The sequence below is a fragment of the Convolutriloba macropyga genome, chromosome 8 (genome assembly GCF_964194025.1).
Source record: "Convolutriloba macropyga chromosome 8, txConMacr16.3, whole genome shotgun sequence".
Lineage (NCBI taxonomy): Eukaryota > Metazoa > Xenacoelomorpha > Acoela > Convolutidae > Convolutriloba > Convolutriloba macropyga.
The window spans coordinates 19,460,129-19,473,764 of NC_134475.1; the positions used below are offsets into that span (position 1 = coordinate 19,460,129).

The 13,636-nt window shown below is 32.7% G+C and overlaps 1 protein-coding gene across 1 annotated transcript in view; it reads right to left on the bottom strand.

The window, feature by feature from the left end:
- The window catches only part of LOC142343987 (uncharacterized), a 55,572-nt gene extending 46,974 nt beyond the window's left edge, over positions 1 to 8,598 (bottom strand). The window contains exons 1-2 of the mRNA XM_075395412.1: positions 8,485 to 8,598; positions 108 to 240 (exon numbers count right to left, since the gene is read on the bottom strand). Of these exons, the coding sequence (XP_075251527.1) occupies positions 108 to 240; positions 8,485 to 8,533 (182 nt within the window). The 5' untranslated portion in view covers positions 8,534 to 8,598. The remainder of the gene's footprint in view (positions 1 to 107; positions 241 to 8,484) is intronic.
- Between the last annotated feature and the right edge of the window lie 5,038 nt (positions 8,599 to 13,636).

The following is a 13,636-nucleotide window of genomic DNA, read 5'->3' on the forward strand; positions in this document are numbered from 1 at the left end:
AGTTTTTATGGGTCGAGCACCACGGTCGTTTCATAAGTCAAGGTATAATCCTGGGTGGGTCTTTTCAACAATTGAAGTCTAATAAGGGCACAAATGTGAATATTGACCTCATACGGCGGCATTTCCTTCCAGTTATTGTTGTGTTGGTTGGCATCTGGATGAGAAGGTAGCCATATGAAGACTGTGCGATTCTCTGTGGATACAACACTTGCGATGAGCTCCAAAGTCCACTCGATACATCTATCAAACACAAACAACATATGACCTCATTGGAACTGTTCAATTATACCCAGAAAATAAATAACCATGGGCGTTTGATGGATTTTTATCCCCTTTTGATGGCTTGTTTGTCTTGTTTTCTTTGACGCTGGAGGACAAGTCGTTTCGCAATTTCATGAATGCTGCATACAAACGACTTAATATTCAAAGGAATAGAACAACTGACATCTCACGAACTCAGTAACTGTAATAACAAGCTAAAACATAACTCAATTATTTGTGTTTGGTTTCTTTGATGTGAATAATATGAGCACATCTCAAGACTTAGGGTAGAAACTTTCGCCAGCCTTAGGTGCGTAACTTTTTGATCCTATTTTTAAAACTGTTTTTTGCTCATTTCTTAAGTTTTTTTAAACTTCATAAAGTCAGCTTATATATGTATAAGATGACCTCAAAATCAACTAAAAGTCTTTAAAAGTTGTTTCAGCACTCTGCTTGTGATTTCCGCAGGCGACGGCCTGCCCGTTGTGATTTACGCAACGATGCAGACAGGGCGCAGGAGAGCAAAAAAACAGAATGTTTTGATTTGTTGTTGGTGATTTCCGCAAGCAACAAATCAAAAAAAAAATAAGCACTGTTATATCAAAATAAATGTTAGTTTTATGCAAGAAAAAAAACCAGACTGCAACGGCAGGGAATTGATAACGAAAAGTGGGAAAAACATTGGGAAAAAATTAAATGCGGAATTTTTAACAAGAAACGCCCTTACAATAGAAAACCATAGTCAAAGTATGTTTCTAAAATCGATATCTGAAAATGACGTAAAGTACGCTTTCAACAATTGTAAAAACAAATATAGCCTTGATTGCCATAATTTGAACTATTTTTTCATTAAAAAAGTTTCTGACTGTTTAACAGCTCCTTTCAACTAATGTTTAACAAATGCATAGAACTTGGATAATACCCAGAGAGTTTGAAAATTGCAAAAGTTATACCGTTCTTCAAAAATGGAAATAAAGATGACCCATCAAATTTCAGGCCTATTTCGTTGCTACCAATTATAGGGAAAGTCTTTGAGCGGATTATATTTGATCGAATTCAAAACTACCTGAACGTTTTTGAAATTCTCTCAGATTCACAATTTGGCCTCAGGCACTGGAAGAGCGCAGTTGATGCCATTGCAACTTTAATAGAGGAAATAAGTTCAAATCTCCACAACAACAGCGAAAAAACCAAATGCCCCTTTCTAGACCTAAAGAAAGCTTTTGATACTGTCGATCACAAAATTCTACTGCAAAAATGTTATAGATATGGTCTACGTGGTCCAATATACAACATTTTAAAATCATATTTGTCCAATCAAATGCAATATACCTTAATTGGAGAAAAAAGTCCAAACTGAAGCTCATAGAACTAGGCGTGCCACAGTGTGCAATTCTCGGCCTTCTTTTGTTTATTATCTACATGAATGACTTGAGTTTGTCCCAGAAAAAATCGAATGTTATTTTATACGCCGATGACACTGTTGTGAAGAGCAGAAGTTCTGCATCGAAAATTGACGATGATCACGACAAAGCACTAGATAACGTCAATGATTGGCTCATAAAAAATAAACTAACGCTGGACAGGGAAAAAACAAAAAGCATGCTTTTTGTAAAAAAAAATCAAAAAAATGTTGTGTCGAGAACATTCATAAAAAACACTAAAATTGAAGAAAAACAAAGTTTCAAATACTTGGGCATCACGATAGATAATGAACTACGTTTCTCAAAGCTCTCAAAGCATGTGGTCACAAAATTTTTGTCGAATTGTTCTATATTTTATAAACTGAGGAAAGTTTTGAGAGAATCACAGATGATAAAAGCATTTAGAACATACATACAACCAATAGTACAATGCGGAGTCTTGATATACGGGTCAACAACAATCACAACAATTAGGGAAATAGACAAAGTTGTCAAATGTATCGTGCGGCTAACTTTTCATCGAAAAAAGTTTGAAAGCTCTTACGAAGAAAGAGTAAAACATAGGATCTATTTAGCATCAGAGTTACATGCTATTTAGCCTATGAGGTACTTAAGCAAAAACTAAAAAACATGAGGGGACAATGTAATATTTCACCAATTTCAAAGGTTTTCTCAATGCAAAACTGCCTTAAAAAAGCAAGCGGTTGATTAAAAACAAAATTACTCTAGGTAAAAATCTATTTCACAGTTTTTCAATAATTGTTAGGATAAGGCGGGTCTTAAGAATGCTTCTAGGTTACGATGATGAAATAATCGAAAAGATTGAAAACATGTCTAAAACCGAAACAAAAAATTTCTGTCATCAATTTCTAGATAATTATATTTTGGATAATGAGGACATAGTCAGACTGTTGTTTGAGTTTTAATTTGACTACTCAAAGACGTTCTAAAATCGGAATAATGTTTTTACTGCTAGGTTTAGTGGTACCTTGAAAAACAATGCTTCCTCTTTTTTTATTTTGAATCACTTTCATCCAGATAAACTGAATGAGACACCTGAAAACGGGCCATCGGCCCAATAGTGCTCTCCCACAGTCAAATATGTGATTGTATTTGTACAGGTAATTTTGAAGCTACTTAATGACTGATGGAAACAATTTATTATTATTATATTAATATCTTGTGTTACCATACGAATTTCAAATTAGATTCAACTTGTATGAGGCGATCAGAATTGAACAAGAAGTAGTTCCGAGTATTTCTTCATTTTCCCCACAAAAGTGCTAAAGATTCTACCGGTCGTTATCCTCGCTACCGCATGGTTTAAAACTGTTCAAACAATTGTAAGAAAAGAAACAACTAAATACAACGAGAGTTTTATTCAAAAAATCTTCAGATAGTTTTTATTTTAACGATCCATCAATAATCACTATAAAGCAATTATCTTGATTAAAATCGCAAGAAATGAGAATCTATATTTTGAACTTTTTTGTTATAATATGCATAAGAAATAGGTTTTTACCAAAATTAACTGTGTGGACATATAGAAAACCAGTGTGGGCATATGAATAATAATGAGAAAAGTGGTTATAGCAACCGAAAGTGAGCAGCATTGCAATCAAAACTTTTAGACAGATTTTTCTACCTGTTAATTTTTACTAATTCAGCATTTTGATTATTTGTGGTTGTTTAGGATGTTATTGATTCAACTTTGCGGACTTGAAGTTGATGCTTTGATGGCCATTCCTCTTCGTCATTTTATTTTGGTGGCCAGACGCAAGAGAAACAGACGGTTAAATATTTCGAAAAACTTTTATTAAATTCTGTGATCATGTTCTTGACTTCAGAGGCACTTTTCACTTTTTAATAAATTCAGTCATTTTGCAGCCTAGATTCCTGCGACGCATAAGCTGCTAATAAGCTCAAGGGGAAATGTAAATGTAATTCGCAAGAGCAAGTTAACAAAACAATTTCAAACATGCGGATCAAAAAATTTGCATATTGGATCAAATTAACACTCAATTATGGGCACACAAATTAGCAACGAGAACAATAGATTAAAAATGAAATTGTTCAGGTTGCTTCTCAGTCAACTTGATTTACGCACTCACTTATAATACATCGTATACGATTTTCAGTCCAGGATAAATGATATATTCGGTTTTGACAGATTCATATCAGGGCCACGGGCCACTAAGGTATGACCATGGCTCACGAGGCATGGCCAGATGCGGCAATTCTGTGTAAGCTCGTATACGATGTTTAAATGTTCCGACCCAACCTCTGGTCTGGGAGGGAAGAACTATATGCTCACTATATGCTCAAATGATTTTTTTGATGAGTCAATTTGGCCGATCGATATATTAATCGTAGAGAGTTGTGAGTGGTGCCAATAGAAAGCCCGTCCAGCGTTAAGCATAAAATAATATTCTTTATCAAAATTTCCTCTTTTTCGAGGAGTTATCGAGGTTTAGAAGGTTTTGTACATATTTTTTGTTAATTTTAATTATTTTTCGAGGTTATTTCTCTCCTCATTGGGATCAGCAATTTTCGGTTTTTAGAGCCATTTTTTGTTTTAGCGCCATTTTAATTTTGCGGCAAATTGACGTCTATTGTGGTTTTCTAGCAACTTTCTGGCAAAGTATAGTAAATTCGATAGCCTTGTCAATTCATGCTGTTGCCTCAATTGGTTTGCCGCAACTTAAAGTGTTGTTGACATTGACTTTTAGAATTTTCAACAAATTAAGTTTTACTAGTCGTTTTCTTGTTCTTTTTTCCTGACAGATCTCACTAAAGTTGGCAGTATATAAAGTTGATAGTTTAGAGCTTATGGCAATCGCTACTTTGGAGCTATTTGTTTTAGCAAAAATTGCTTCAGGTTCTAGTTTCAACAATATAAAAGTTTTTGTCTGTGGTTTCGTCACAGTCTGAGTAATCTAAGGATTCATTGATTTCAAAAAAGGAAAACAACCTATAATTGGAAACAATCTGATGACCAGAGTACATAACTTAAATTTTCTTGACTGGACACCAATTTTTTCAAAAAACATTATTGATTTTTGATTTCTGGCCGTTTTTTGCTGTCTTGAAATTCATTTATTATTGACTTCATAAGTCAAATGTCATTCATATCTGAATCTATGTTTCGTCACATGATAGTCAGTTTCACATAACAATAAAGAACAAAAACTAATGACAAAATTGACTGCCATTACTTTTGTCTAAAATCGGAGAGTTTGGCTGTAATTGTTTCGTCATTCAGTAAGCTTTTTGGGTTAAATTTCGTTGTTTTCTTATTGAACTCTCATTTTTCTGGTTGCTGACAATACCTGTTGTTTTTACCGGGAAGCATAATTGAAACTTTTAAATGTGTGAGTTCAACATCGACAATTTTAAAACAGGTTAAAAAGGGTCTTCAAAAGAATAAGAACAGATTCAATATGGAAAAAATTCCACCTTCAATACTTTTTCTCGACTTGCATATTACTTTCATTAAAATGAAGCCCTATTTGCGTCAAACTCAAACATGTTTGTTTGTTCTCAGTAAAATCTGTACTTGAACTCTTCTGTAAGATTGTATTTGATTTTGAAACCTTGACACCAAAACTTTAAAGAAGCTTGAGTTTCACTAAGGTTTTTTTTAATTTTGTTTATTTTGTCGCAAATTTTGATTATATGTGATTTGATATCTACATTATATAAAGAGCAATTGGTACACGCCAAAGTTAAACTTGATATCCCTCATTCAAGACTTCGCTTATGATTATCTAGCTTGGAGGACCTCTTCTTGAAAACGCAGTCTCATTTCAATGAGTGCAGATGTCAAGATCTTATTAATTTAGCACTCACCTACTCATCGTTGAACTTGTAGAGTGTAGTTGAACATAATAATATTAGGCATGCTGAGTAATAATGAGGTTGCTACCTGTTAGATTATAAAGGTTGATCTTTTGTTTAAAAATGGGATAGGTGCTCATTTTTCTCAGTTTTTGATGCTTGATGCAATCAGTTGCTCTGTGAATTTTTTTAAATCAAAATGACAGATGTCTCCAGATTGATTCGTTCGCTTTTTTTGTTCTATTGTTCATTTCAGTAAAATGGAGATAATTTATGTCAAGTTTTTAAAATGATCTAAGTAAACCTATAAAAACTTGAATTACAAAAAAGTCTTGCGGTGTCTAGCGAATGCAACATATTTTACTTAATTGTGCAGAGCGGCAGTAAATTTGTTTGAGGCCAAACTGATTTTGTTGACTTTTACAATAACTGTTTTCAGAAAAAATTTCGTATCTTTTATCTTTTTTTTGTGCTTAAATTGTATTTTCACTAAATTCAACACTCAGAAGACACTTTGATGTTAAATTAAACTCTTATAAGTCTAAGTAATGTCTTTCTTCTGTTGTTATTGGTATCGGTTACTCGAAAACAAGTTAATTAGTGAAGATTTTGAAAATTTTCTTTTCTTTAGATTTGTTACCGTCTAAGCGATGAAAGATCTCATTTATTGCAATATAGAAATCAGCGAAGCTAGGAATAGGCAAAGTTAACGGCTAACATTTTATGACAGACGCTTTTTCAAAAATTTCAATTCTAATGATTTTTTTGATGTCTTGCCCTTTCATCTCATTTTTAAAAGCCTTTTGAGGTTTCAAAGTTTTGTTTACATTTTGGGTTTTTAAAAAAATTTTGTTAAATTTTGCACAATTATGTTAGAGTTTTCAATATTTACGGTTTTTGCTAATGCGGAAGTAATTACAAGGTTTTTTTTCCTTCTAGCAACTTTTAGAACAAAAGCAGTTCGGATCGGGATTAGCATTTTTCGGTATTTAGAGCCATATTTTTTGTTTTTATTTTTGCGGCAATTTCATTTCTATTATGGTTTTTCTAGTGAATTTCTGGCAAAGTATAGTAAGTTCAATATCCCTGTCAGTTTTTGCTGTTGTCTCAATGGGTTTTCTGCAACTATCTAATTTGCTGACTTTGAATTTGTTCGCATTGACTTTTATGATGGGGTTTTTTTCAATGTCCTGCGCTGCAATTTTATTTATTGAAGCAATTTTATTCACTGAAACAAAGCATATCTTAGTTCAAATATTAGAATATTTGAATTAACATTTCCCAATCAGTTGTTGGCTAAGCACTGCGTAGAGTTGGCGCCTCTTACTGTTGTAAAAACTTTGAGATTTTTTTGGTTTTGTCTATATTAGGCTTTCACTATTCTTTTTTTTTTACAATTGAACTTGGTTCTTTATTTGGTTTTTTACAATTGGATTTGTCAATTATTTCGTTTGGTGACAACTCTAATTGGGTTTTCCAACGGACATATTTGAAGTATCCGAATGTTTTCATTTGACAACGAATACCGCTTGATTTTTTTAAAAAATATATTGATTTTGGAAAATTTTGGCTTTCAATTTTTTGTCGACGTACAAATTCATCTCATTAGCAAGATGTGTTAGCTGCTTTCTACTCACTCATATGTGATTTTTTTCCCAAGGTTTTAGTTTCTTAGATTTCTGAATTTAACTTAGATATTGTTTGGTTAGAAACCAAAAATTTTCAAGATCTTTTCTGTTTTTGTTATTTCTGATATGTTTGTTTATATGGACTGATAACCATGCAATTTTAAAACAAATCAATTGCTCACAAATAAACTGTAATCTTTGGTCTAAAAAAGCGTGAGCGCGACAATCCAAATCATTTACAAATTTGCTTCCAATTCGATTTTTAATTCTGAAATAAGTCTAAAAAAATCCCGCACAACTTTACCAGGATGCTTTGAATTAAACTTCTTAAACAAGATCAACCGACTTTTGCATTAGTTTCAATTTCTTCCATATAACACATGTTTTTGGAAATCTTTCTTTGTTAATATTCAACCGTTTTTTAGGTATATTGTAGACATGAAGTGTGAAGATCAAATAATTACATCTGAAATTTACATATGAAGTAGGAAATTACACTGCCATTTGTTGAACGTAATCAACTAATTTAAGCGTTATATTCGCATTTTGTACAAAATTGCACCACTTTTCTGAAGAAAAATGTGCGCTGAAAATGCGCTGAATCCTCGAAATGGGTTGACATCCCAGCCCAGTGTGATGAGCTAGAAATCTGAATCTTGCGCTACATACAAAAATTGGACGCGATCAAACGATCCAGACAAAAAATTGCCTAAGACTTAAGTTAGTTCGAATTGCATCGATATATCACGAAATAATTTGATAACGCGCGTTTATGTTTTGAACTTATGTAACTCGTCGAACGTTCTCGGCTATGACTCGAAACTTTGCGACACTATGATCAGACAAGCAATGTACGAATCTGCAGGCGTCGAACTCGCAATTTGAAATATGGTTTGTAACTCAGTTAGGTTATGAAAACAGTACCGGATCAAAAATATTAATCTTACAAGAACTTTGGAAAAAAGAGTTTGTACTTTGGAAAAAGTCCTTTGTAAAAAAAGAACTTTGTAAAAAAAGTTTTCTAAATCGTGTAAGAAAAAAAATCTTGTAAAAACCTTGTAAGAAAAAGTTAATCTAGTAAGATCTTGCTATAATCTTGTAATATTTAACAATGTCTTGTAAGAGTCTTGCAAGATCTCATAAGATTAAGTTTTGTTTTCGACTCGGAGTGGCTCGAATTTAGGCATTAAAAATTATGGCCCCGACATGGTAAATTAAGATCTAGATGGGTAGCCTTTCCAAACCGTTCAAATTCGATTCACATTTCTACCGCCTCACCCAGAGATCTCATTTCGACATTAACGCGAAGCTACGAGGAAAATCTACGAACTTACGCAGTAGTATGGCGATAATGAATGCAGCACAAGGTAAAGAGTAGTTCATGTTGGAAATATTTATAGATGAAACGAATGACCTGCTTAAATGCAAGAAGTCTAGTTTGTCTTGCTTAGAAGTTTGCCTAGTTCAAGGTTGAACATGCAAATTGAAACAAGTTTACTACTGAACTTAACTCACCTTCGAGAAATCTCGATTGAATTATGATCAATAGAAAACAACCATTTCTACAATCCAATCATGTTGAAAAAAATGTTCCAACAATTCCCATATCAAACTGAAACTCTAGCGGGTTTATGTTTTTCTTCCAAAAGTTTTACGCATTCCGATGAGATGCCGAGGTTTAAAGTTTTGCTTGATTTCTGCAAACTTTACTAGTTTTTTTTTGTCAACTGAGAAAAAAATTCGTCTTGTATTTTAAATATTATACGTCTGATTTCTTTGCAATATTTTAAACCCTGAAATACTGCCCCAATGTTACTCTTTTAAAAGAAAACATTCCACCTGTCAATTATTGATCTTCGTGTTGCATTAAATAACGGGTATAAATTGAATATTTAAAGGTATAAATTGAATATTTTGAGAAACTTCAAAGTATTTAAAGGATTGAGTCATTACTATTTTGCACATAACAGTTCTTCAGCAGCCTTTTAGCTCATTCGTCTGTTTCTAAAATTAATTCTAGTACGGACGCGTGCACATAGTTAGGTTTGAATTGGTCTATGATAGGCAAATTCGCCAGCTTCTCATTATCACGTTTCTCATCTAAAATACGCTACTCCAAACCTTATTGCTCCGCCACCAGTTTAGTGGGGAGGAAGGAACTATATACTCAATTGGTTTTTTTGTACAGTCAATTTTGGCCGATCGATATATTCATCGTCGAGATTTGTGAGTGGTATCATTAAAAAGCAAGTACATCCTAGAATAAGAAATTTAAAAAAATCTTCGAATTTCGTTTCTTACAGGTAATTTTTGAGGTTTAAAAATTTGCGAATATCCGACAGTTTTTATTCACATTTTCTTTAATTTTTGCTAAAATTTGGCTCAATTCTACTAATACAATTTAAAACAAGTTAAAACAATTTTTAACTCTAGAGTGCCATTATTACCGTTAGATATAGAAGAGCAAAAACAGCTGCTGAATTGTTTTATTGGAGATTTTTTTTTGCCGAAAAATTTGATAACATTTTCAAAATTCAGACATTTTTCATCAAAATTGCACAAGATATGCTTTTTTGGTCCACTTTGTTTATGTTTGAAGACTTTGTTTATGTCCATTTTGTTTATGTTTAAAATTGGACCTATAAACCGCTGACACAATCTCTGTAAACTCGAAAAAAGTGCTAGGTGAAATCCGGCGCCCAAAAGAAGTCATCTGGAATTAAAATTTTACTTTTTTTGCGAATTTCACTCTATAATTATACAAAATGCATCATTCATTTTTGATTTTTGAAATATTTCATATAACAAATTGTCTAATTTGCAAACATATGAAGCAGTTGAATGTGAAGCTGCAGGTGCGTCAAAATCAAGGCCAGTATTGATATCATCATGGAATCCTACAATAAGAAGTATTTTAAATTTTATTTTGGTGCTGCCTTTTTTTTTCAAAAATATTTTGTCTGAACTGTTTTTTTAATGTTGGTTACTGACAGATTTTTAATTACACGGCTCTCTTAATGATGACTCAATTATGTAAAAACTAAGCCAAATGGAGATATAGTATGTTTTCAGAGAACCTAATTGGTTTTATGGCTTTGAACAAGAGCTTTAGTAAACTTTAACAAACAGCTTCTTCAAGAAGTATAGGTGAACCTCTACAATGCATTCGGTGTTATCTAATGTCTCTTATGACATTAAAATTATTTGTTTTAAAAAATGTCTCGAATTTGTCAAGTTTTTATCTCATTTTTGTCAACTTTTAGCTTATCCTCAGTAATGATAGCTCAAACTTCCTTTAATATAAGATACAAACTAATCTTTGTGGCTATTTTTTTTAAAAAATGGCTTCAGAGTTTTAGTACTACGAGTTTTATTAATTTTTTGTGATTTTTGCCTTTTTTGTGGTTTTTTTGTTTCTATGTTAATTGTCACCTCACTTTAAAACCTAACTGAAAAACATGTTGCAAAATTCGTAACTGAATATATTTATAAAAACCTTGGACAAAAGAGGTCTGAACAGTCAAATACAGATATAAAAATGAACTTAATAACTGATATCGGAATAAAGCTAATGTTTAGATTGAATTTCAAATTAATTTTTTTTATAAAAAAGTAAATGTTTCTTCTTCTTATCCATTTTTGTTCTGATTTTTGTGTTTTTTCGACAATTTTGTTTTCTGTTCGTAATGAAGCGTTCTTTTTGAGGACCCTCGTTATTTTTTTTCGAAATAAACAATAAAATTATTTTTGATGAAACGTTTAGATTGATGTCTCTAGGGATTAGACAATTTGTTTCAGAAGAATTTCGTGACTTTTAGATACTTTTCAAATTTTGTGGTTCTTTTCATAGTCATTTTGAGATAGAAGTTTTACGTAAAGATTTTTTGATGTACTGAGGAGACGGAAAAGGAGAACTCGTTTTCCTGCGCTCAATGTTTTATAATTTTAATGGCACTGTGGTTTCTTAAAGCTGTGTGTGACATTTCTCAGTTATACTAGTTTTTAATGTTATTTTATGCTCATATGATTTGGTCTCACTAAAAGCAGTCGCAATTACTTTCAGTGAGATCGCAAAATAAATTGTATATCTTTTTATTCGAAAACCAATGTTGTTCATGTATTTTGACAATAATCGTTTTAAAAAAAACAATGGATTTCTGAGCTCTGCCAATCTTTTTTCTGTTAACTTGTAGCTTAGTATCTCAATAAAAAACTCACATCTCCTTTTTTAAACTAAATTCTGCTCTTGATAACAGTTTTGTTTTCCTAAAATGATTCTTTGTACAAAGAGTTTTCACAAAATTTTAGTGATTTTGGCATATTTGCACATTTTTGTCGTTTTTTGTCTTCTTTTCACAGTATAACAGTAAAGAGTGGTCCTCTTGCCATTTGAAAAAAATTCAAATAAAGACTATTAATGTCCTTAGTAAACAGCACAATGATTAATTGGCTGGGACACCGTTTTGTGCCAATATTGTGTTTTTTCTCTCTGCCTGTTTTTTTATTAGTTCTTCTTGTAGTCGTATGTCATATCCTGGATAATTAAAGGTCTCACCCATTCTCTATTGAGAATTAATTGAATCTCTGAATGATTTCAGTTGATGCAAAATGTTTCTAATCAGTTTACTTTAATTCTTTTCAAAAAAGCAACCTTTTGTTAAATTTTTCGCTTTTGATCACTTCTTGTGGACTTGTTACCAAGTCGCATTGAGGAAACGTCCCAAATTTTTTCCTATGAAGTACGAGGTAATCGTCTTTTATATAGGTTCTATCTGATGCTATTTTGTTTTAGTTATTAATGGTTTAAAAAAAATATGCACAACGAGTTTTGGTCGTAATTAATATTTGTAATTGTTTGATTTTATCGTCGTCTTTTCTGGTAGTCATATAATGACAGGTCTCATCCCCCCGCTTAGCGAGCTTACATTTTTTACGTCCGAACTTTATGTGCGAACCACATTAACGAGCCTCCTTGTAGTTAGATTGCATAGTTTTGTAGGCTAATCACCCTTTTTGATTATCATTGCAAAAAAATCTGTCGTTCTTGAAAGAAAACTTCACTGTCAAAAAAAGAAGATAACAGTCAACTTTGGAGATCCTTGGAAGACAGTAGCCTAAATTTTTCACTCGCCATTTTTTTAAAAAAAGAAGAAGCTTGAAATTTGTTTTTTTTTTCCACAAAACGGACTTTTATATCACAAATTTAATTACATTTTGGAACAAACAAAGAGCAAACGCCTACCAGCGAATTGAAAATTTTGTTCCCGATCAGCAAGTTTAAAAAATAGAGTAAGTTTAAAACAAAACAATAAACTCTCACTTAAATCTCACATTTCATAATTGATTACAAGGGCCACCCTCGAGCCACAGCTTTCATGATTGTGGCGGTACAAAAGCCTTTCATTGGGCAACTTTTTTTCAACAGTTGAACCAACATCAATAACTGGATTCAAATAGAGCATCTAAGTTAGATCCAAGCAACAGAGATAAAATTGAGGCCCGAAATCTTTTTTAATCGAATACAAGATCTTCCAGCATGCGTGATTGCATATCTAGCGAACCAAAGTGCAAAATTATGTAAGTTTTCACAGTATTTTAATATAAGATGAAAATTGTGTTCTCCACTTGTTTGGTCTTATGTTTTAATACAACTGGTCTTCATGCAAAAAATGATGCAGTCCAGATATACGTATTCGTCAACAGGGTCGTCAACTTTGGACCGGACACTTCCCGGGTCGAGGTGTCACCGCTAAAAATCGCTAAAAGATGTAAAAATTGCGGTGAATTTGAGTAAAAGTGTAAGATTTGCGTTCAATGTGAAAAAAAACTTTTGAGCGGTGAAAATTTTTTTCAGCGCTTAAGCGGTGAAAGAAAATTTTTCACCGCTACACACAGGATGTGGTGAATAAAAATTTTTCACCGCTACCAGCAGAATGTGGTGAAAAAAATTTTTCACCGCTACCAGCAGAATGCGGTGAAAAAAATTTTTCACCGCTAAAATCGCATATCTTACAAATATTCACCGCGCTAATTTCAACGCTTATCTTATATTCACAGGAAATATCATTTAAGTAAGTGACAGATGGCGCAGTGGATCACGAAGTTGGTGACACGCATGAGGTGGAGGTTCGAACCCTTGTACGGCAGTTTCTTTTTTGTAAGAATTCCGGTGAATGCGGTGAAAAAAATTTTCACCGCAAAATTCAACGCAATTCTTAGAAAAATTCACCGCTTTCATCGCATTCAACGCTAAAAGATGCGGGCGCTTTGCGGTGAAATAAGTTTTTTTTCACCGCTATTCACCGCTAATCTTACATTATTTTTTGTCAAAACCTCGACCCGGGTTAGCAATCAATAAATGCAAGGTTTGAAAAAACACGTGTGGCTGAACGAATTTTGTGAATATCAAAAGACTAATTTGACAGATTGCAGCTGCCTTTCTTTTTAGATATTGACAACTTTTTCACTATTTAAGAAGGGTATTAG